The following is a 21,472-nucleotide window of genomic DNA, read 5'->3' as shown; positions in this document are numbered from 1 at the left end:
CCCCTAAACAGAGCCGGATACCAGATGCGCTGTCGTCAACAGATACGAACCCTCAGAGCAAAACGTGATTCCTTTACCTTCACATTGAAATGAAGAACAGGCGTAAAATAAAAAAAGTTCTTGTCGGGTTTGGATCTAAGAAACGGGGCTCTTTTCATCTAAAACATAACATTGAAGTATCAGGTTGATACTTCATGACATTTCATAATATTTTGAGAACTATTATAAACACAATTTTAATTTTAAAAAAATTCAAAAGGGTTCTGTTTGAGGTCTCCAAGTCTCTAGTCTATAAATACAACAATAAATGCAATGTATATTCACATACTAAGATTCTTTGTTGTGTAGCATTTTTTATTTGTTTTATTATAAATGTATGCATTGCATTTTTGCTGTGGCCATATTGACCCCAAACAGAAGCAGAATTATTACAGTAAAAACATTTTTTTTACAAAAGTGTACAATTGAAATACTCAGTACTCATTACACTCCAATAATATTTGTTTTATTTACAACTTAAAAATCATGTTTTACAGTGTATACTGGATCAGTTAGGCCTACATTTCTTTTAAAAAGTGCATGTCTACTTTATGGAGGGGGGAAAAGAATTAAAACCTCAATTTTAATCAGTCAAATATTTTTATTAGGTCCAAAAAAGCATTTAAAAAATTGTAATAAAAAAAAGTAAAATTTGAAAACTATCATTATTATTATTATTATTATTACACACTTTAGATATAAGTCTTTGGGAACCCAAACATAAATACATTAAAACAGTCTCAACAGTGCATGAGGTAAATTAAGTTCTGACTCTTGCTTTGATGTTTTCCAAGATTTATTTTATTCCTTTTCTGTGTATGATAATAAAACCATATAATGATATTTGTTCAAGAGAGTTTTCACTGTGCATTGCTCCAAATATATGTCTCAAATGCTTTAATGGGTCCCTAAACCAATTGAATGCAAAAAATATGAAGCAATTTCTTGCAACTGTTTTAGGCATTAGTCTGCAGCACAGCATTTCAAAACATTCAGTGGTTACATCCCAAGACTTGGGTGAGAAAGTAAGTTACAGTTTCTGAAAAGCCTGAAGGGAATGCAAATTTGAGTGAGTCGAGCAGCCCACACAGTTCCCCTGTGTGCATAGAAACACACAGAGACCCATACTCACACATAAGCGCACACGTTTTCTCTCAAGCTCTCACAAACACACACACGCACACACACAACTTGGCAAGCATAGAAGCCGTCTAGCGTACAAGCCAGATCAGAGAGCTTCATCACTTCGGCAGACTAAATACATTTGTTATAACTCCTTCACCAGTTCATCCGTACCGTGTCTCCACTCTTTTTTTCTCCCTCTCTCTCTTTTTCTTTCTATCCCTCTCTTCCTAGATTTCACCTACAGGCCACGGTGAGTGTTTAATAAGATTATTCTGGCTTTTTTTGGCTCTGTCTGCCAAGAACCGTCTGTTCTTATCTTATCCTGAGGCAAGTACACAACCTTTCAAGGTCGATCAAAATGTCAGACATGTAACATGCAAATGAGGAGTGATATTAGTAAATGCAATGTTCAGCAGAGGTCAAACACCATACAGAGACATAACCATTACATTATATTAAGATTGTAGATATCAGCCTAATTTGTAACATCTTGCTGGCATATATGTATGCATGTTAAGCAACACTTTTGAGGGCTGTCTGAGCAGATATGGTGTGTTGTAAAACATGTTCTTAACGCGGAAAGTCAAGTGTGGAAATTTCAAACCTTATCTTGAAGTTGTCTACATTTATTTATTTATTTATTATAATTTTAAGCACTGCAAACAGTTGTATCTTTTTTCACAGGTAGAATTATTTTCTTAAATGATTGTTTAATGGGATTTTTAATGAGTGTATGATTGCCAGCATGGATCCAAATTGTAGCCATGTGCAAAAATATTATGCATTTGGTCAGTTTATGCTTTTTAAGTTTGTTTTATTGTTTGTGTATAAGAATTGTACATAATATGCAGTCGGAAGGTTAATATGTGTCTCTGCAAACATAAAATAGCATCACAGAGCAGCACAAAAGATAGCACAAAGATAAAATATTTATTGAACTACAGAACAGGTGCAGAAGATCTGCAAAGTATCAGACGCTGTTAATTGGCTTGAACCAAATGTGCAATTGTAATTTTTAAGTACAGAGCGACATTTCCATTCTAAATTAACAGGTAAATTATTTTAAAAGATTGTACATGTATTTTTGGCAATTAAATATTTTGATGCATTGAGAGTCCCATTACTTTAATAATTTTGCTAAACTTATGTCATAGCACAAACAGGTGACACTTCTTTTAACTCTGCTTGATTGAAATCAGTGGTTTCCAGAATTCATTGTTTTACCATGAAGCATCAGTATGCACTATGTGGAACACTGAATCACAAGTAACTCAAAGGTTTCACTGCTTGGTGGCAAGAATCCAGACTGTTTCACTGCCTGAATGCCTGTGACATTGGTCCTGTGAGACCATCTAAATATGGGCACAAAATCATGCAAAGTTGGATAAGAAAAACTAAGTGAGCAGTCTTGAGGGCAGGGGTCAAATAGCCTTTTACGCATAGGAAAAAGAAGGTTTTCGTTTCCATTGTAGGCTATTTTGTAGGCCTGTTTGAACAAAGTTAGTTTTCATTCATGGCAGTTGAGTTTGGGTCTATGGACATAAACACGGAACATTTTAGGGCTCATTAAGTAGCATAGTTCAGATTCTTGTGTTCAGAACATGGAAAATCTGTAAAAATGATGAAACAATTATTGGGGCATTTTAGTGAACTCAATCAAATGAGCTGTACCAACAGCTTTAAATTCATCTCCAAAATCTCCAAGTACTTCTAAACAACCTTAAAAAAGAGCGTATGCCTCAACACCTTGATCAATTTCAAAGCTCCTTTTATAGATTAAATAGACAGCAAACACCCATCTCAGATGGCTGCTTGCGTCTGAATGCATGAGACATTTTGTTCGCAATGATAAAATTACCCCCATTACGGAAGAGAAGATGTTTCGATGAGGCTCGGCCTCAATATCGTCACCCATCTTTCACACCGGAAAATAATGTTTAGACAAACAAATGATTAAATTCCATTAGAATTTCCGCTTAACATTGACACAACTATCTTAAAGATACATCTTTGAAGGCTGAAAATACAAATTCAAACTAGTAGACCTAAGTACTACTTCTACTTTCCCAAAATTATTATATTATTATTATTAATATAAATATATACATTTATTTATTTATTTTTTAATATAATCTATATGCATATGTATATATGTATATCATTTGTAAATATGCACGTATTTAATGTTTATTAATGCTATATTTAAATAATATCCATTTATCCAAAACGGATAGGATCGAAGGCTGATGCCTAATACGTAATATATATATACATTTATGTGTGTGTGTGTGTGTGTTAAAATGTAATTTATATAGCTAAAATAATGTTAAATACAATCAGCATCAGTTATCTAATAACTTTATGAAATTAGTTATTTTGAGCAGATTTTATAGATCCTTCATGTTGTGTTATATCCAAGGGTTACATAAATAATAATGGTAAAAAATTGCAATATCACACCTACATTAATTTCCAAATGTAAAATGGAAAGGATCAAATTGCCTCATAAGTCTCGTGTTTCCCCTCAGACAGTGCACTGTCCCCCAGTGTCTTTGCTGTGGCCTGTGGTGGTTTAAGACAAGGTTTGGGTGTGTGTGTGTACATGTGTGTCTGTGGGTCTTTCTCTGTGTCTTCAACCGTTGTCATCCCTGTAAGTGTGGGCAGCTCTGTGTCCAGGAAGCTGTGGTTTAAATCAAAGCTGCCTGTCTAGGGTCTTCCACTCATTGTCACTCCATGTGATGCCACCTCAGGCCATGTGCCATTGTGTCTGGACCAGTGGTTCTCAATTCCAGTCCTGGAGGCCCCCTGCTCTGCACATCTTGCATGTCTCCCTTACTTAACACACCTGATTGAGATCATCAGCTGTGTTAAGTAAGGGAGACATGCAAAATGTGCAGAGCAGGGGGCCTCCAGGACTGGAATTGAGAACCACTGGTCTAGAAGACACTGTCAGATCATTTGCATAAAATGATGGAATCTAAAGTGTGAGGCGTTGAGAAAAGCAGTGCAGTTTTCACTTTCTGGTGAAAACATGATGCTTATATGTTTCATCACTGACCTCCTACTTTCCTACACATCACTAGTATTCAGTCACAGGAAAATGTTCATCATGAGGAAGTCCGTTATAGACACATTTCTTGGTCCACATCTTTTTGCCTTTTTGATATCTACAAGTACAGTATTTTTAATTATCTGCTTGATTTTCATTCAGTCCCAGAAAGTGTTTCAGCAAAGCATGAGTCTGTTGACAAGCTTAGGAACATTCTTGAAGCATCAGCACCTGCTCAGGGTGAAGGGTTGTCATATAAGAGCTGGCGGGGGCGGGGAAGGATATGTCTGAGTTTCCTGTTGTGGTGATTTGATCCGAATGCGAGACTTTGCCGGTTGCAAAGCGCTAAAACACCAACCACACCAACCTTTACATGTTCTCTTATTAACTCTATATACCTCCACATACCAATTTTTTTTTATCACACAGGGCCGTCAAAAGCCAAAAATGTCCAAGTCTGAGATATAAAGAGGGAAACTGAGAAAAAGCGGGAGAGATGCTTTCAGATGGGAAACATCCTCCCATATCCCACATCAGCAAAAACACATGCTCACAACAGTTTGCCCCATTTTGCTGACGTTATCAGTCACTTCAATCTCTCTCGCTCTCTCTGGTTTTCTCTCTTTCTCTCTCAAACATCATTTTCCACAGCTTCTGATCTAGTCTTCAACCCCTCGTTGCCTCCATCATGTCCGACCCTGCTGCGGACCTCCCGTTCTTCTATGGCAGCATCAGTCGCTCGGAGGCCGAGGAGCACCTGAAGCTGGCCGGCATGGGAGACGGCCTCTTCCTCCTGCGCCAGTGCCTCCGCAGCTTGGGCGGCTACGTCCTGTCCCTGGTTTGGAACCTGGAGTTCTACCATTATCCCATTGAAAAACAGCTCAACGGCACATACTGCATCACAGGTGGGAAGCCTCACTGCGGACCTGCTGAGCTCTGTGAGTACTACAGCAAAGACCCTGATGGGCTCATGTGCACCTTGAAAAAACCCTGCCTGCGATCAGCTGAGACGCAAATCAAGACGGGCGTTTTTGACAGCCTGAGGGAAAATATGCTCAGGGAATATGTGCGGCAGACTTGGCACCTGGAGGTAAGAGCTTCAAAACAGGTTTGATTCTGATTAGTTAACAAGCAAGGTTTGCATTAATATTCGGTAACTGTGTGGCCATGAAATAGTTCTAGGATTTACGGTTCCATATCACATTTTTCCAACCTACACTGAGTCAACTTAAAATTTTAAGGCAACCAGCTTCAGCAGATTTTTTAATTCTCGCAACTTACTTTTGTAGGAGATGCTCAACTTTTTTGTTGTATAAACTTAAAACAACAAGTTGAGAAAATGAAAAAATCTGCTGAAGCTGGTTGCCTTAAAATTTTAAGTTGGGTCAACTTTTTTTTTTTTACAGTTTAGTAACTGCCGTTTCGTATGCTTCAAGCAAAATACATAATCGGGGAAGTGAGAAAGTACTTCAACACAGCACAAAATCATTTTATAGTGATGTAAACCTGAAAAATGTTCTGATCTACATAAATTATAGTGTTATACTTGCAATAAAGGGATAATTTAACCAAAAATTTTAATTCTGCTATCATTTACTCATTTACTCATGTCGTTCCAAACATGTAAGTCTTTCTTTCTAATTATTTAAATTTAATTTAATGTCCCACAGAGGAAACTAAGTCATACAGGTTTTGAACAACACAAGGGTGAGTGCATGAAGACAGAATTGAACTTTTTTTAGGTGGGCTGTCCAATTCATCATATTTTAAGTGGAAACATTTAAGTTCTTCTAACTTGAAAAAGAAAAGTGTACTAATATACATTCTTACATTTACATTTGCACAATTAGAATTCATACTTTTAATTTTTTTAGTTAACTGTACAATGGATCCCTTAAAGTTACGCTTGCATTGAGACATTAGAAAAAATAGTCTTGCGTACACATTAAAGTCTTTTTTCTGCACATCACACCATTATGGCCTATACCTCTTACTTAAATGCGTTTCACACCATATTTTGTGCACTTTATTGTTTCTTTAAAAAAATATGCATTTTTATTGTCAACAGTGAGTACATTTTTGACCATTTTTAATAGGAGATCAAAAACATTTAATGTTATTTTATCTGTTTTAGGGGGAAGCCATGGAACAAGCCATCATAAGCCAGGCCCCACAGCTAGAGAAACTGATTGCCACCACAGCGCATGAGAAAATGCCATGGTTCCACAGCAAGATCCCTCGCCAGGAGGGTGAGAGACGACTGTACTCAGGATCTCAGCCTGATGGAAAGTTCCTGTGAGTGAAGAGCTCGAGTCAGTCTAAAGTTTTCCTGCAGCGTTAGGGTGGAAATGTCATGATGACACACAGGCTGCTTTTAGGGGCAAATCTGATGAACAATATTGTTTGTAGCAGAGATAGAGTTGGGTATTGGGGTGATGTAATGAGTAAAATGAAGGCAAAGCGGATGATTATAAAATTATGTTGGCTATAGATGCTGTATTCACTCATCTACATTGCCTCAAAAAGCTTTCTCTGCATCCTGAAAATAGGAAATTCAGAAAGACACACTGCAGGATTGGTCGAGATGACATACATGTTACTCCTATAACTCAGAAGGCACATCGCCGGTAAACAAATAGCTGACCTGTGATCTTGTAATTTGTTTGTTTTCCAGAGTGCGAGAGAGAGAAGAACTTGGCACGTTTGCGCTGTCAATGACATACGGAAAAACAGTATACCATTATCAGATATTGCACGACAAATCAGGGAAATACGCAATGCCAGAGGGAACTAAATTTGACACTGTGTGGCAGGTATGCTTCACCCATCAAAGCGTCAGTCATCTCATATTCCACTTTATTAAGGAGTAAAAAAAGACTGAGGGGGTAAAAATATCCTTCACACAACGCCGCTAGAATGCACTCGCTTTTACAAAATGAGATTTAACAAAATTATGTATTTTAATTCATTAAATTTAGTTCCAAAAGGAGTATGACAAGAAAAGAGTATGCCGATGACATAGATGGTTTAGATTTATGTTTTGTGCAAAAAGATATATCATATAATTATATATATATATTTTTTTTTATTTGAACATGCTGTCTGTGGTGTTTGGCACTACGTAATTATTAAATTAAATATAAATTTAAAGTATTGCACAATAAAAGCATGCATATTAAATTGTTTTAAAATATTGAAACTTTGTTTTAGTATAACAGCTTAAGATCTGATGTATGACAAGCCGTTTTGACTTTTATTCATTCACAGGATATGAATTCTTGATATCAACAATTCATTTTTCACTATGGTTAAAATGCTAATCCTTGATATCGGGAATTAGATTTCCACTAGTAACAATAGCAATTTTTGCTATCAGCAATTAGATTTCCACTAGTAAAAATGCTCATTTTTGATATCTACAATGGCATCATCACTGGCAGAACTCGAATTCTTTATATCGGGAATTAAATTTCAACTAGTAAAAAATTATATTCTTGATATGAAGAATTAGCATTTTAACCAGTGAAAATTGAATTGTTGATATCAAGTATTCATATCCTGCGAATGAATAAAAGTCCAAATGGCTTGCCATACTGATCTGCAAAGCAAACAAAAACAGTAAATAGATAGGCTAATACAATAATAATTTTAGACCATGTCAAAATGTATCTAGATATATAAAGATTTTACAAAGTCGTTGTGTGATTTTTATTATTGTAGTTGTCATTGATGTTTTTTGTAATAATTATATTCCTATGGAGGGCAGCTGGTGGAGTATTTAAAGATGAAGCCTGATGGTCTTGTGACTGTACTGAGAGAACCGTGTGTCAACCAAAACAATGCAGCATCAGGTATAAACTTTAATGTAAAAAAACATCTCTTACCCAAAACTACACATTTCTGTATACGCAACATTCAATCTTGGGGCTTTACATCGTTCGATTTTATTGTAATAATTAGCAATTTGTGAGTAAAAATGGCTAAGATCATGTTTTTCTTCTCTTTTCTTTTCTTTTCTTTACCTTTAGCTCTTACGAGTGGTCCGGTAAGTCTGTCTGAAAGAACACGTCTGTTTTCTTGAAGACATCTAATAATATTGTGCTTTTGTTCAATCGTTAGGGGTTTCTGTTTGTGTGTTTCAGAGGAGGCCGAGAGGTAATGGATACACACCGCCTCCTATGGGTACATTTATATCAATACAACATTTAAAAGTTGAAACCAAATAACAGCAGTGATAAAATCAACAAATATGCCTAGAAATGTATGTCTACTTGAAATATGTTTAAAAGAGTCTCTGTGCTATCTTAGTGATAAATGCATAAAGTTTTGGCTATTACTGCTAATCTCTCGGGAATCAGACCACATATTTTTGCACAAAGAACAACAAAAATAAATTGCTTGGATTTTCTGTGGAGGTGTGCAGTTTGTGGTCTTGAAGAAGAGAATTTGCATTAACCATGTGTTTCTGCTGGAAATTATATGGGTTTTCAGAATGCTGGTGTGCAATTAATGAATACAATAAGGTCTGTGGTTAACATCACGTTAAGAGAATTTTCCACAATCATAGCTCAAATGTAAATTTTTAACCACTGTGTGCTTAAAAACATATATGTTGCAAAAGTGTTTCTGCATAAGCACTACAGCTACCACAAGGATATTTATGTTTACTTGTTAGCAATAAGAAAATAATGTTTTAAATATTAGCACTTTTAAAAGTTAATTAGCACACTTATAACTTCATGTATGTAACATCTGCTGTTATGTTCCCCAGTGCCCAAGTCTTCGGGAGCTGAGCCTCCACGTCCATCTTTGCCAATGGACCATGATGCATTCACCAGTCCTTATGATGATCCAAATGAATGCAAGAAGAAGACCCTGTTCATCAAGAGAGACAAGCTCATGATCGACGAGGTGGAACTTGGTTCAGGCAACTTCGGCTGTGTCAAGAAAGGTGTATTCAAAATGGAAAGGTGACTACAAAGATTGGAAGAATTTGAGTTGTAACATTTTCAATTTACTTAATAAGCACATGTTTCCTTCTCTTGTGTAGCAAACAGATTGATGTGGCAATTAAAGTGTTGAAGAATGAGAATGAAAAATCAGTAAAGGATGAATTGATGCGAGAGGCCCATATTATGCATCAGCTGAGTGATCCATTCATCGTGCGCATGATTGGACTCTGTGAGGCTGAAGTGCTCATGTTGGTGATGGAAATGGCCTCCGCTGGCCCACTCAACAAGTTTCTCTCTGGCAAGAAGTGAGTAAATCAGAATAAAAAAATTTATAACTTGTACATTTGTTTGTGTTATTAATATATAGTGGAAGAGTATATGAATTTTATTTTCTACATATAGTCTATTTTGTACATTAGAACATATCTGCTATGCAGTCTAAGGTATATACTGTATAAAATATATTTTAGTGAATTATTAGTTGTGATAGTGGTGATTTAATAGTGATTTCTGTTCCAACTTGTGTTAAAGTGTGAAATCTCTATAATCTGTATACAGGTACATCTCAAAAACTTTGAATATCGTGAAAAAGTTTTTCTTGTAACTTTTCTTGTAAGTTATTTCAAAAAGTGAAACTTTCATATATTTTAGATTCATTACATGTAAAGTAAAACATTTCAAAAGTTTTTTTTTTGTTTTAATTTTGATCATTAGAACTTACAGCTCATGAAAATCAAAAATCAGTATCTCAAAATATTAGAATATTTACATTTGAGTTTCAATTAATGACCATCCCTACAGTATAAATTCCGGTATCTCTTGTTCTTTGAAACCACAATAATGGGGAAGACTGCTGACTTGGCAATGATCCAGAAGACGAACATTGACGCCCTCCACAAAGAGGGTAAGTCACAGAGGGTCATTACTGAAAGGTGTGGCTGTTCACAGAGTGCTGTATCAAAGTATATTAAATGCAAAGTTGACTAGAAGGAAGAAATTGGGTAGGAAAGGTGCACACGCAACAGGGATGACCGCAAGCTTGAGAATACTGTCAAGCAAAGCTGATTCAAACACTTGGGAGAGTTTCACAAGGAGTGGATTGAAGCTGGAGTCAGTGCATCAAGAGTCACCAGCTCAGACATCTTCAGAAAAAGGGCTACGGAGCCACTTCTGAACCAGAGACAACGTCAGAAGAGTCTTACCTGGGCTGTGGAGAAAAAGAACTGGACTGTTGCTCAGTGGTCCAAAGTCCTCTTTTCAGATGAAAGTAAATTTAGCATTTCATTTGGAAATCAAGGTCCCAGAGTCTGGAGGAGGACTGGAGAGGCACAGAATATGTGTTGCTTGAAGTCTAGTGTGAAGTTTCCACAGTCAGTGATGATTTGGGCTGCCATGTCATCTGCTGGTGTTGGTCCACTGTGTTTTCTAAAGTCCTCAGTTAACGCAGCCATCTACCAGGACATTTGAGAGCACTTCATGCTTCCTTCTGCTGACAAGCTTTATAGAGATGCTGATTTCATTTTCCAGCAGGACTTGGCACCTGCCCACACTGCCAAAGGTACCAAAAGCTGGTTCAATGACCATGGTGTTACTGTGATTGATTGGCCAGCAAACTCGCCTAACCTGAACCCCATAGAGAATCTATGGGATACTGTCAAGAGGAAGATGAGAGACACCAGACCCAACAATGCAGATGACCTGAAGGCCGCTATCAAAGCAACCTGAGCTTCCGTTACACCTGAGCAGTGCCACAGGCTGATTGCCTCCATGCCACGCCGCATTGATGCAGTAATTCATGCAAAAGGAGGCTCAATCAAGTATTGAGTGCATAGAAATGAACACTTTTCAGAAGCCTGAAATTTCTGTTTAAAATATCATTTTTTTATTCATCTTATGTAATATTCTAATTTTCTGTGACACGGAATTTCGGGTTTTCCGAAGCCATAATCATCAAAATTTCAAGAAATAAAGGCTTGAAATATTTAATTCTATGTGTAATGAATCTATATAATATATGGGTTTCACTTTCTGAAATGAATGACAAAAAATATTGACCTTTTTCACGATATTATAATTTTTTTTAGATGTACCTGTAGAGTCTTCATTTAAAACATTGTTCTGACTAAATCAGAAAATTCCCAAGTTGATCATCAATTTACACTATCTCTTTTTGCACCTTTCAGGGACCAGGTCACTATGGAAAACATTGTGATGTTAATGCATCAAGTCTCAATGGGGATGAAGTATTTAGAAGGAAGGAACTTTGTGCACAGAGACCTGGCAGCCCGTAATGTACTATTAGTCAACCAGCAATATGCCAAGATCAGTGACTTCGGCCTCTCCAAGGCACTGGGTGCAGATAACAACTATTACAAGGTGGGCTGCTCTCAGGTGTACACGTGGAACCCAATTACATTTTTATTATAATTAATATAATTTAGTACATTGTGTATCTTTGTACTTAAATGGGACACATTGTAGTCTTGGAGAAATTAAATCCTCTCTTTTTTAAATACATTCTAAAATATATTCTAAATACATTCATTTCTAAATATTCTACAGTATATTGCACTGTCAGATATACAATTGGATTAGTTCCTTGTTCCTGTTTCATGACTAATCACATGATCATCAGTGGCCCAATACAGCAATATAACTCAATAGCCAGAGGCTACTGATTGATGGCGTGATAAAAAGGTAAAAAGCGAATATTTGTTCAGAGTGTGGTTTTGTATGTGTGTAGGCCCGTACAGGAGGTAAATGGCCTCTGAAGTGGTACGCACCAGAGTGCATTCAATTTCATAGGTTCTCCAGCAAAAGTGATGTTTGGAGCTTTGGCATTACGATGTGGGAGGCCTTCTCCTATGGAGGAAAGCCTTATAAGGTAAATATTTACATTGTCACGGTACTTAAAACCAACTTCAGTGAGTTGAACATGTCCATTTACACTTCCTCGTGCAGAAAATGAAAGGCCCAGAGGTCATGAGTTTTATTGATAGTGGTAATCGTATGGATTGCCCTACTGGATGTCCTGAGGCCATGTATGAACTAATGAAGGACTGCTGGACATACAAGTAAATATAATCTAATGCATTGACATTATAAACTTACTTGTCTGTTTGCTTGTGTGTGGTTGAGGGGAATTTCAAGGGGAATATAAATAACCTCTGATTGACATCTGACTCTCGTCTTCTTCAGGCATGAAGAACGGCCAGGCTTTGTCAAAGTGGAAGAGAAGATGAGAACTTTCTATTACTCCATTTGCAAAAAGATTCCAGAGTACATGAAAACAGAGAACGGACAGCCCCCGAATTGATCAGAAGGGCAACTCTATTATGCATTTTGAATTTAGCATTGCATTGTGGTGTGTTTTGGGTTAAAGGAAATATCAGCAAACTCAATGGTTAATGTGCTGGCAGAAAATTATCAGAACCTTTTTCTGTTTTTGTATAGATTTTTTTTTCCAGTGGGTCCCTTTGACCTGTGTGTTTTGACCCAGGACAGAATGAAAACATGTGAAGAACAGTTTCAAAAATAAGTAACTTTAATATTATGTCTATCAAACTATTGACTGAGTAATGCAAGTCACCTTTTTTAAATTATTGGCCTGCTATTATCAGTGCTCATAATACTATACAGTGCCTATTTACTATTTAAATGTGCCAGGAAATGCTTTTCTTCCTACAAATGTTTCAGTTATTGACATCAGATGGATGTATTTTCTCTATCATCCATTAAAACTTTAGAGATGAAAAGAAATACTATACTCAAACTTCATGGTCTTGTTTTTTTGTTGAATGATTTGACTGTACGTTTCCTGCAATTTTCAGTATTCCTTTTGACAATATACTTTCTCAAACATTTGTATGGATTCATTTTGTGAAACTTCTGGAGTTTTTTTAAACTTCCAATAAACTGCACATAAACAATTCAAGTTAAACATGCACTGGAGCTGACTGTCACATAATGTTTCCACTTGAACATAAAAATATAGGCCTAATAGATATTTGTAAAACATTATACAAAGAGGAGACCACAGCTAAAGCCACACTCAAGAGGAAACTATGTATGTAAGGTTAATGTTTTTAGAACAGGTTTATTTTGATAAATATTATACTCTGGAGCAGGTTGTCACAATTGTTTTAAATATCAAATTTATTATTAATTACTATATTTATCAGCCAAAACAATTTGATTTTAATTACCAATTACAATTGTGCTATTTATTATTGATTTATAATTCAGCTGACAAGCCCAAAAAATTCTGCTTGATGACATATTCTTTACAACTTCCACCATAACCTGTGCATCTTTTTCTGGCCAACGACAGAGTTTATTTATATTTTATTTTATGTATTTATTTATTTAATAATAATGATTATTATTATTATTAGTAGTAGTAGTATTAGTATTTATGGTGTGATTTTAAGGTATGTGTCTATTCAGAAACTGACTTTCAAAAATAAACCTACCCTAAGAAATATTCACTTGAGTAAGTCTGCCAGCTAATACTTTAGTTTAATGTGAATTTAAACGACTGCTTTTTAACTTTTTTCTCAATAAATATCTCCGATGCATTAAATGTTTTGATGTTAGTTTGTATCCAATACACTTCCTTCATGTTCAGTGGCAGACTGGAGAGGCTCCACTGATGTTTCAATAGAGGAAGTGTACTTTGTTCAGCAGGGAGGGGCTTGTGGTTTCCTTAGAAAGTGTGGACTTAATAATTGTTACAGTACGAAGGCCACGTTCCTTTTAACTCCTTAACAATTGCAAATACAATGTAATTACAATAACCAAGAACGTTCTTGAATAACGAGCAAAATAGAGGCCGGTGTAAAAAGCATCAAAGCGGAACAAGAAAGGCGCTCGCTCGGTAAGTTTGCTTCAACTTCACTGTACGCTACGAAAACATTTGCTTCACAACATCGTTATTTTGTACGTTCTGGGTATTCAGTTCGCGATTTTACAAAGGTTATTTTTGTCATCGCACCTATATGTTTATTTGAAAGTTAAATTTGTGTGATTATCAGTCCTGGTCACGCCATTAAAAACGACATCGTCATACGGAATTACCGTGTAAGAGAGAGGAGCGTCTCGCGCAACATGTTGTTTCGCTTTTGATGCATGCTACTGCCATCCATTCATTTACAAACATGTACGTATTTGCATGTTTACAATATATAAAAAATCATTTAAATAGCTATTTATTGTATGTACATGTATATTTAACTTAAAAATTGGTATTTAAATTATTTAAATGTTTTAATTTTAAATGCATAGGCCTACTTTTGGAATAGATGTGTTCTCTGTTATTAATAAATATACTGTAAATATTATAGAAGTTGATGGAATCCCCCTGCCCTGGCCAGTAAATGCCACCCATGGTGCCCAACAGGAAACTCAGTAATTCCCCTAATATTCTAAATATAATACCTCTGTATAGAACCTGTTCAGTGACCAGTTTTATTTTTTTTATACATATATGATATATTGTTTGTTCAGCTGGTTAAACTGAGAAAATCTGCTTCTCAATACATGTGCCATTTTACCGCTTATGTTAAAGCGCAGCAGATTGGAATTAATCCTTGAGTTAGAGAAAATTCATGTGCAAGAATGAAATGTTGGTTGAAAAATATGAAGTTATTTCAGTGTCACAACCAGAAGAAAAAGGAAAATCTCAAGCAATCTTTTAATGTTTTGTCTACCAGGGTTCCCCTCACTAAACCTAACCTAGCAACCTGATTTTATCTTACTAAGCACTAAATAATATTGTTGTATTCTAAATAATATATTCTCGTCTTATAAAATGAAATCCTCTTCCAAAAAGTCTGGGAACCCTGGAGGAGACAAGGTTTGACCTAGTTTATTTTCTCTCCCTTTTTCTCATTCAGCATCCGTCCTTCCTCAATCGGTGATACTGAAAAGCCTTCACACAATATTGTCCTTGTTTATCTGTCCTTTAATTTCTCATTTCAGGCTATCAAAAGGCTCATTTTAGACACATTACACAACCATCCCGTCCCCCAGCAACCATGTCCATGGCCCTAAAACAAGTCTTCAACAAGGACAGAACATTCCGGCCCAAGCGCAAGTTTGAGCCTGGAACGCAGCGCTTTGAGTTGCACAAGAAAGCACAGGCGTCCCTAAATGCCGGCCTGGACCTGAAACAGGCCGTGCAGCTGCCGCATGGCGAAGACCTCAATGACTGGGTGGCCGTTCACGTGGTGGACTTCTTTAACCGCATCAACCTCATCTACGGCACCATCAGCGACTCCTGCACAGACCAGACCTGCCCTGTTATGTCCGGTGGGCCGAAGTACGAGTACCGCTGGCAGGATGAGCAAAAGTACAAGAAGCCCACCGCTCTCTCGGCACCCAAATACATGAGCCTGCTAATGGACTGGATTGAGGTCCAGATCAACAATGAGCAGATCTTTCCCACTAATGTTGGTAAGGACCTAATGATCCAAACAAAACATTTGGGTTTACACCAACATTTCCTTGATTTGTTGGATGTGTTTAGTTGTTAATCAGATTTAAAGCCCAAATTATTCTTCAAATCTTCCATAACTTATACTGTTTGCTTCACTGTAGATAAGGGATAAGGTTTGAGTTAGTTTGCTTATACTCTTCAAAATAAAGGCTCTTTATTGGCATCAGTGGTTCATTGAAGAACCTTTAACATCCATGGAACCTACCCATTGCACAAGATCGTTCTTTAGGTTATTAAAATATTCCTCACACTAATGAAGAATAATTCTTTTAATAAATGTTTTTAGAAAGGTTCTTTGGGGAAACCAAAATGGTTCTTCAACTGCATCAATACAAACCCCTCCTTTTGGAACCTTAATTTTTAAGTGTGTTATAAGGAGTGAATTAATTAATTAATAGCTGAAAATGTATTTGATCACCAAAGTCCCGTTTAAAATAGATTAATTATATTGCTCAGATACCAAAAATCAAAGGATTATTCAAGATATTGTCTCATAACTTAGTTATAATTGATTCAAAGGATTTTTAGTGAACATACAGTATGAAATGAAAAACAAATCATCAAAAATGTGGCTTAAATGTCCTAGTACTGGACCTTTTGACACTGATTTATTCTCTTTTAGTTCTCCAAACCTAAACCTCTGTAGGTCATCAGAATGAGCTATGCAGACATTTAAAGACACTTCTAGTAATAGCCTGGATGTCTCAAAATGGCCATCATATAGGTCACCATATAAAAAGTAACTTGTTGACCATTGGCAGGAGCATTTAAGATGATAAATAAACTCCAATTCAAGGTATAGATAGTCAAATATGCAGAAAACTTGGGATGGTCAAGTGTAGTGTTTGACTTCCCAGGCTTTGTCTCATTATCCTCAACCTGCCATCTGACATCTGTGGTGCCTTTCAAATTGGGTCATACAATTTACAGTGGAATATAAATAGACCTAGTCAAGTCTGCTAATGCAACAGATTCTTAGAATGGAATGAGACAGTTGGAGAATCTGTGTATAAGGACATGGTTGTCTGCATACAGGTCAGATCGCAGGATGCTATTAATATACGGCGCTGGGGAAATACGATTCTGCGATTTATAATCCATCGTAGCATGTGTCCCAGATGGACGTACGGATAAGAAAGGAAAGCTATAAAGAGTTTCCTCCCATCCACACTTGTTTCCTCTGATGATATCAGCATGCTTAACATGTCGTCTCAGTTCTGTCTTTTATCTACAAATACCTTGTTTGATGTAGTTTCATATGTTAGGACCTGATAAGGATGTGAGAAATTACTAACCCTCATAAACCCACTTGCACTTCAACCTAGAGTACCGTTCGAAAGTTTATGGTTGTAAGATTTTGTGAAAGACAATTTAAAATAATTGTTCTATATAAATATATTTTTAAATGTCTTCCTGTGATGGCAAAGCTGGATTTACAGCAGTTATTATTACAGTTTTTAGTGTCACATGATCCTTCAGATATCATTCTAATATGCAGATTCGGTGCTCAAGAAAGATGTATTATTTTTGTGGAAATCGTGATAGATTTTTCAGGATTCTTTGATGAATGGAAAAAATAAATATTTTGTAACATTATACATGTCAATGCTGTCATTTTTAAACAATTCTACTGTGCCCTTGCTAAATATAAGTATTTATTTCTTCAAATAAATCTTACTGACTCCAAACTTTTAAATGTAAGTATATATAATTTTGTATGTTACCATACCGCAAAAAAAAAAGAGGGAAAAAAAAGATTTTGTGTCTTAGTTCTCATTCTTTTGATTGTTTTCACATTGAAACATGTATGTTATTCCTTTTCATGTGTTGTTTCTTTTTAGGTACGCCATTCCCTAAGACCTTCATGCAGGTAGCAAAGAAGATCTTGTCTCGCTTGTTCCGAGTCTTTGTTCACGTCTACATCCACCACTTTGACTGCGTGAGCCAGATGGGAGCAGAGGCCCACGTGAACACCTGTTACAAACATTTCTATAACTTTGTTACTGAATTCAGCCTCATAGACCACAAAGAGCTGGAACCTCTGGTAAGCATATGCCTAAAAGATAGCAATAGACAAATATTATTATATTATATTATATGTGCATGTGTCTCTGTATGTGTGTGTGGTTTTAAAACATGTCAGAGTGATTTTCCATAACTTAATGAGAGCAGAAAGCGAGAAACAAAGAGCGACTGATACAGAAGCCAGCACTAATGTGTCATGTCATGATTAGTAGCTAACAAGCCCATTTTATAATGGCATTGCTAATTGGTAGGCCACACTAGGAAAGGATGAGTCAGCGGTTTTGATATTCCAGCCTCTATCATTTTCTCACAGGCAGTTAATGAGCGTCTGAGCTCCTAATGCAGAAAAACCCTTCGTCTATAGATGCAGCAGTTCATTATCTCAGTAGTCACAGTTGAATTGGTGCCGTGGGATCAGGTGTCACCCGCAGGTCCTGTTACTGACATCAGGAGCTTGTGAGCTTGTTTCATAGTGTGTTTCCATCTGTAAAGTATATATAAACACAGGGAATTATATGATCTTTTTGTATTTCACATTTTAAAACAACATGCTTAATTGGATAAGTGAATAAGAAATTATTCTAATTTAAGAGGCAGGTTGTTTTTTATTTGATACAAAGCTTGTGGTAGCTGACTGAACATATGTGATGAGTTTGTGGTTTTGTGATGGTTAGTCACACTCATGCAGTGTTTATTTCTCTTAACAGAAAGAAATGACAGCACGGATGTGCCACTGAAAAAGAGAGCGGACCTTTCCATTCCAGACAGATCAGAACCATGCAAATTTACAATTTAAAAGCAGATGAAACAAAAAACAAACTTTCAAAGACTTTATTTTTATACGCTTTTAAAGTACTGTAATATTCTATTTAGGGAGAGACATGTACATCTCTCTATATTCTCATGTGTAGGCATATGGAGTGTATTTTTAATAGAAATCAGTATTATCGATTATTTTTGTTTTTCCAAATTTGTTCTGAATCATTCCTTTTGTTCTGTCGAACTGTTATAATCTTTAACATACAGATTATATTTGAATATTTATGTATGTCGTTGAGATATTAAAACCACTTCCTCTTGTCTGTATGTCATTGGTTCTGTTCTTGGTTACTGGTCATGTTCTCATAATCACTTAATGTCTGACTACTATAAACATTTGGGACATCATTTAGTACATCATCCCTGCCATTTTCTCTCACAACCTGGTATGTCATGTGGATTTTTTGCTTATCTGTGTCTTAAATGAAAAACATCCTGTTTCTCCAGTTTACTGTCTTTTCTGGTTTTGTCTCAGTCTTCTCATAATCTTCACAATTAAATTAGATTGCAGTCAAAGGCAGTAGCCCCTCACTGCAGAACAAAGATACAGGGGGCGGGGTTGGATCCACATCCAGGGGGTGGAGATGGGTAGGTTTAGGGGTGGAGATGGGTAGGTTTAGGGATCAGGGGGTGGAGACGGGTAGGTTTAGGTAATTGTGAGGTGGGAGGAGTTGGATCTGGATTAGCCATCTCTATTAAAGGGCTGACAGAAATAATTGTGCTCTTTAAACTTGCAGATTCTAGTCTCTGTCCACTAGATGGCGATAAAAGCATATCACAACACAGACCTGGATGACGAAATGTTGCATTACCTTGTGCTCCGATCACTAACTTGATTAAACTAGGTCCACAATTTGGTTATGAAATGGGGTTGCGTTTGTGGACAAGGCTCTTTTAATAATAGTTCTTTCTGTAGCGTTTTAACTACGACTAATCAGCTAATGTGTAATGCGTTTATAGTGATCTCGGCTCTGTTGTCTACCAGTCTACATGCTGAATAAGTGCTGAGTTGCACGTTTAGAGGAAATAATTCTTCAGCCCCAGTTTATCTGGATGATGGAGTCGTTAACTGTTAATCGAGCTCCACCCTTGACTTCAACATCACCTTTCTATGTCGCAATCTTCAATCTGCCCGCTATTCCAGATTTTTCCAGTAGTCTCTGCATTTTAACGAGAGGGCGTGTTTTAGTGTCATGCAACACCGACGTTGAACGCTGCAACAAGGTCATGCCCATTTCCAAAGCCAAGTTAAATTCTTACAGATTCAAGCTAATTCAAAAAGCTTTGTTGCTAAAAATGGTTTATAAAGTTTATGTGCACTTTATGTGTTTTGATGCACAAATGTAATCAACTCAAATTGAAGCTGTCTCAAAACTGAAAGCTATTGTTCAGAGAACGTAAGCTATTTATATTATTTTTTTATGAAATATTAAAAATAAACATAATCTACGGCCGTATATAGTAGCCTATGTACCATAGGTTACATAATTATTGTCCATAAAGGAATCAATTTACGAGTGTGACTGACTGATTCAAAGAACCGACTTAAAAGTGATTCATTTTACAGAGCATTGCTCTGTAAAATATAAGAAAACAGCTGCGCTACATGGAAATAAAAAAGTTTAAAATATATGCTTCCAACACGTAATACTTAATAGCTTAGCTACTTTAGCAAATAATATGCACATGTATGATAAACACACAATAAATGTATTACTCTCTAAATATAGTCGCTGGAAAGGGTTACAAATGTCATGGTTAAGTAGTGAGTCACAACACTGCTTGCTGCCCCGTTACATTCCTGCGATACTGATCAACAGATCCGCACCATAACAGACGTTTTCTTTCGCTTTCAGCAACAAAACAAAACCCCTGGCCGTGTGCTACGTGTAATCATATGGATCTGCAAGAAACGCAATAACGATACTGTTGTGTTCTTTCGGAACGTACCAGAACTGGAATGAGAGCGGAATCTGTACGTCAGTGGGCGGGGCTTTGACCTCATGCTCCTAGAGTGTGCAGAACGAGATGAAAACACACGCCAGCGCGCGCTGTGATCAAGCATTAGCACCTTCAAGCTGATTCAAGGCTGGGAAATGTTGCATAAGGTTGTCTATCTTAGGATTCGAATATGCTATTTTATACTGGACTACTGTAACACTGGGACTCTAAAACTAAAATAAATCTTTGCACAAACCCATGTAGCATCACTTAATAATATTGTTAGGGGGGGTAAAAATCGAACAAACTTGTTTTATGAAAGAAACATCCGTAGTACATATTATTCATACATATCTAAGGGCATTTAGTACATATCTACATATATGTCGTACATAGGCCTATCTATAAGCTATCTGTTGGCTATTTAAATGTAATGAATTAAAATTCAGTGTGATCCTGTACTTACTTTTAAGTTGTTGTTTTTACGTCACTGTTTTGTTCTTTTGTAAACTCAGACTATTCTGACTCTCTCAGGCATGCAAATATTTTTCCATCTGTTCCACTAGTATTTTCAGTTTCTGGGTTTGTTGTTTGGTGCCTGGAGGATTTCTAGGAGAAACTGAAAAAAGCACACTTGCCAATAGGGACCCAGGACACATTGCTTAATCAGAAAAATATTTTAGGGCTGGACAAAATTCTTCATTAAAGAGGAGAAAGGAAGTGCATGGTTTCCTCCACTGTTACGGTTTTGCTACTAAACTTTTCAACTTTATTAGTTTCTTTAATTAGCCAAACCTTGTCAGAACGGTCACGTGACGAGCTAATGAACCTAGTCGCACTTGAGTAGAGCTCTGTACGTTTGGCCCTTTTTTTCCGTTTAATTTGAAGTTTTATTCATTAATGATACTTTCTTCGGATACTAAAACCAAGGGTGTCCTAATATTGGTGCGGAGGACTTTAAATATGACTATTTTAGAGAAAGGTTGTGATACAGACGGCTAGAATAACACGTATAAAAACAATACT

At 36.5% G+C, this 21,472-nt stretch overlaps 2 protein-coding genes across 4 annotated transcripts; both read left to right on the top strand.

Moving 5' to 3' along the window:
* The first annotated feature begins 1,153 nt into the window (after positions 1–1,153).
* Positions 1,154–13,110, top strand: LOC306849657 (tyrosine-protein kinase ZAP-70-like). 2 transcript variants are annotated; one of them, XM_079384842.1, is made up of 12 exons: positions 1,154–1,414; positions 4,865–5,303; positions 6,348–6,508; positions 6,888–7,026; positions 7,980–8,064; positions 8,333–8,395; positions 8,985–9,183; positions 9,264–9,470; positions 11,349–11,541; positions 11,909–12,049; positions 12,127–12,239; positions 12,364–13,110. In XM_079384842.1, exons 2-12 carry the CDS (start codon positions 4,902–4,904, stop codon positions 12,479–12,481), a joined length of 1,821 nt encoding a protein of 606 aa, XP_079240968.1. In that variant the 5' UTR covers positions 1,154–1,414; positions 4,865–4,901; the 3' UTR covers positions 12,482–13,110. The 2 variants fall into 2 exon arrangements, with proteins under 2 accessions (XP_079240968.1, XP_079240969.1); XM_079384843.1 differs by lacking the exon at positions 1,154–1,414 and adding an exon at positions 8,242–8,258 and having other exon boundaries at positions 4,754–5,303; positions 8,356–8,395; positions 12,364–13,102.
* A 716-nt stretch (positions 13,111–13,826) lies between these two features.
* LOC306848998 (MOB kinase activator 3A-like) lies at positions 13,827–18,946 on the top strand. 2 transcript variants are annotated; one of them, XM_079383809.1, is made up of 4 exons: positions 13,827–14,041; positions 15,145–15,618; positions 17,503–17,705; positions 18,394–18,946. In XM_079383809.1, the coding sequence occupies exons 2-4, from the start codon at positions 15,201–15,203 to the stop codon at positions 18,421–18,423; spliced, it is 651 nt and encodes a 216-aa protein (XP_079239935.1). In that variant the 5' UTR covers positions 13,827–14,041; positions 15,145–15,200; the 3' UTR covers positions 18,424–18,946. The 2 variants fall into 2 exon arrangements, with proteins under 2 accessions (XP_079239935.1, XP_079239934.1); XM_079383808.1 differs by having other exon boundaries at positions 13,868–14,323.
* The last annotated feature ends 2,526 nt before the right edge of the window (positions 18,947–21,472 follow it).

This window comes from Barbus barbus (assembly GCF_936440315.1).
Source record: "Barbus barbus genome assembly, chromosome: 29".
In the NCBI taxonomy this organism is placed as follows: Eukaryota; Metazoa; Chordata; class Actinopteri; order Cypriniformes; family Cyprinidae; genus Barbus; species Barbus barbus.
The sequence above is the reverse complement of the archived record's forward strand: the minus strand, read 5'-3'. Positions and strand labels throughout refer to the sequence as shown.

Bases quoted from the DNA above. Each gene is read 5' to 3' on its own strand.
- LOC306848998 (XM_079383808.1), top strand. From the start codon at position 14,293: ATGCTACTGCCATCCATTCATTTACAAACAT. The intron at 14,324-15,144 runs GTACGTATTTGC...TTCTCATTTCAG, and splicing joins ATCCATTCATTTACAAACAT to GCTATCAAAAGGCTCATTTT. The intron at 15,619-17,502 runs GTAAGGACCTAA...GTTTCTTTTTAG, and splicing joins GATCTTTCCCACTAATGTTG to GTACGCCATTCCCTAAGACC.
- LOC306849657 (XM_079384842.1), top strand. From the start codon at position 4,902: ATGTCCGACCCTGCTGCGGACCTCCCGTTCTTCTATGGCAGCATCAGT. The intron at 8,065-8,332 runs GTATAAACTTTA...TTCAATCGTTAG, and splicing joins CCAAAACAATGCAGCATCAG to GGGTTTCTGTTTGTGTGTTT. The intron at 8,396-8,984 runs GTACATTTATAT...TATGTTCCCCAG, and splicing joins ATACACACCGCCTCCTATGG to TGCCCAAGTCTTCGGGAGCT.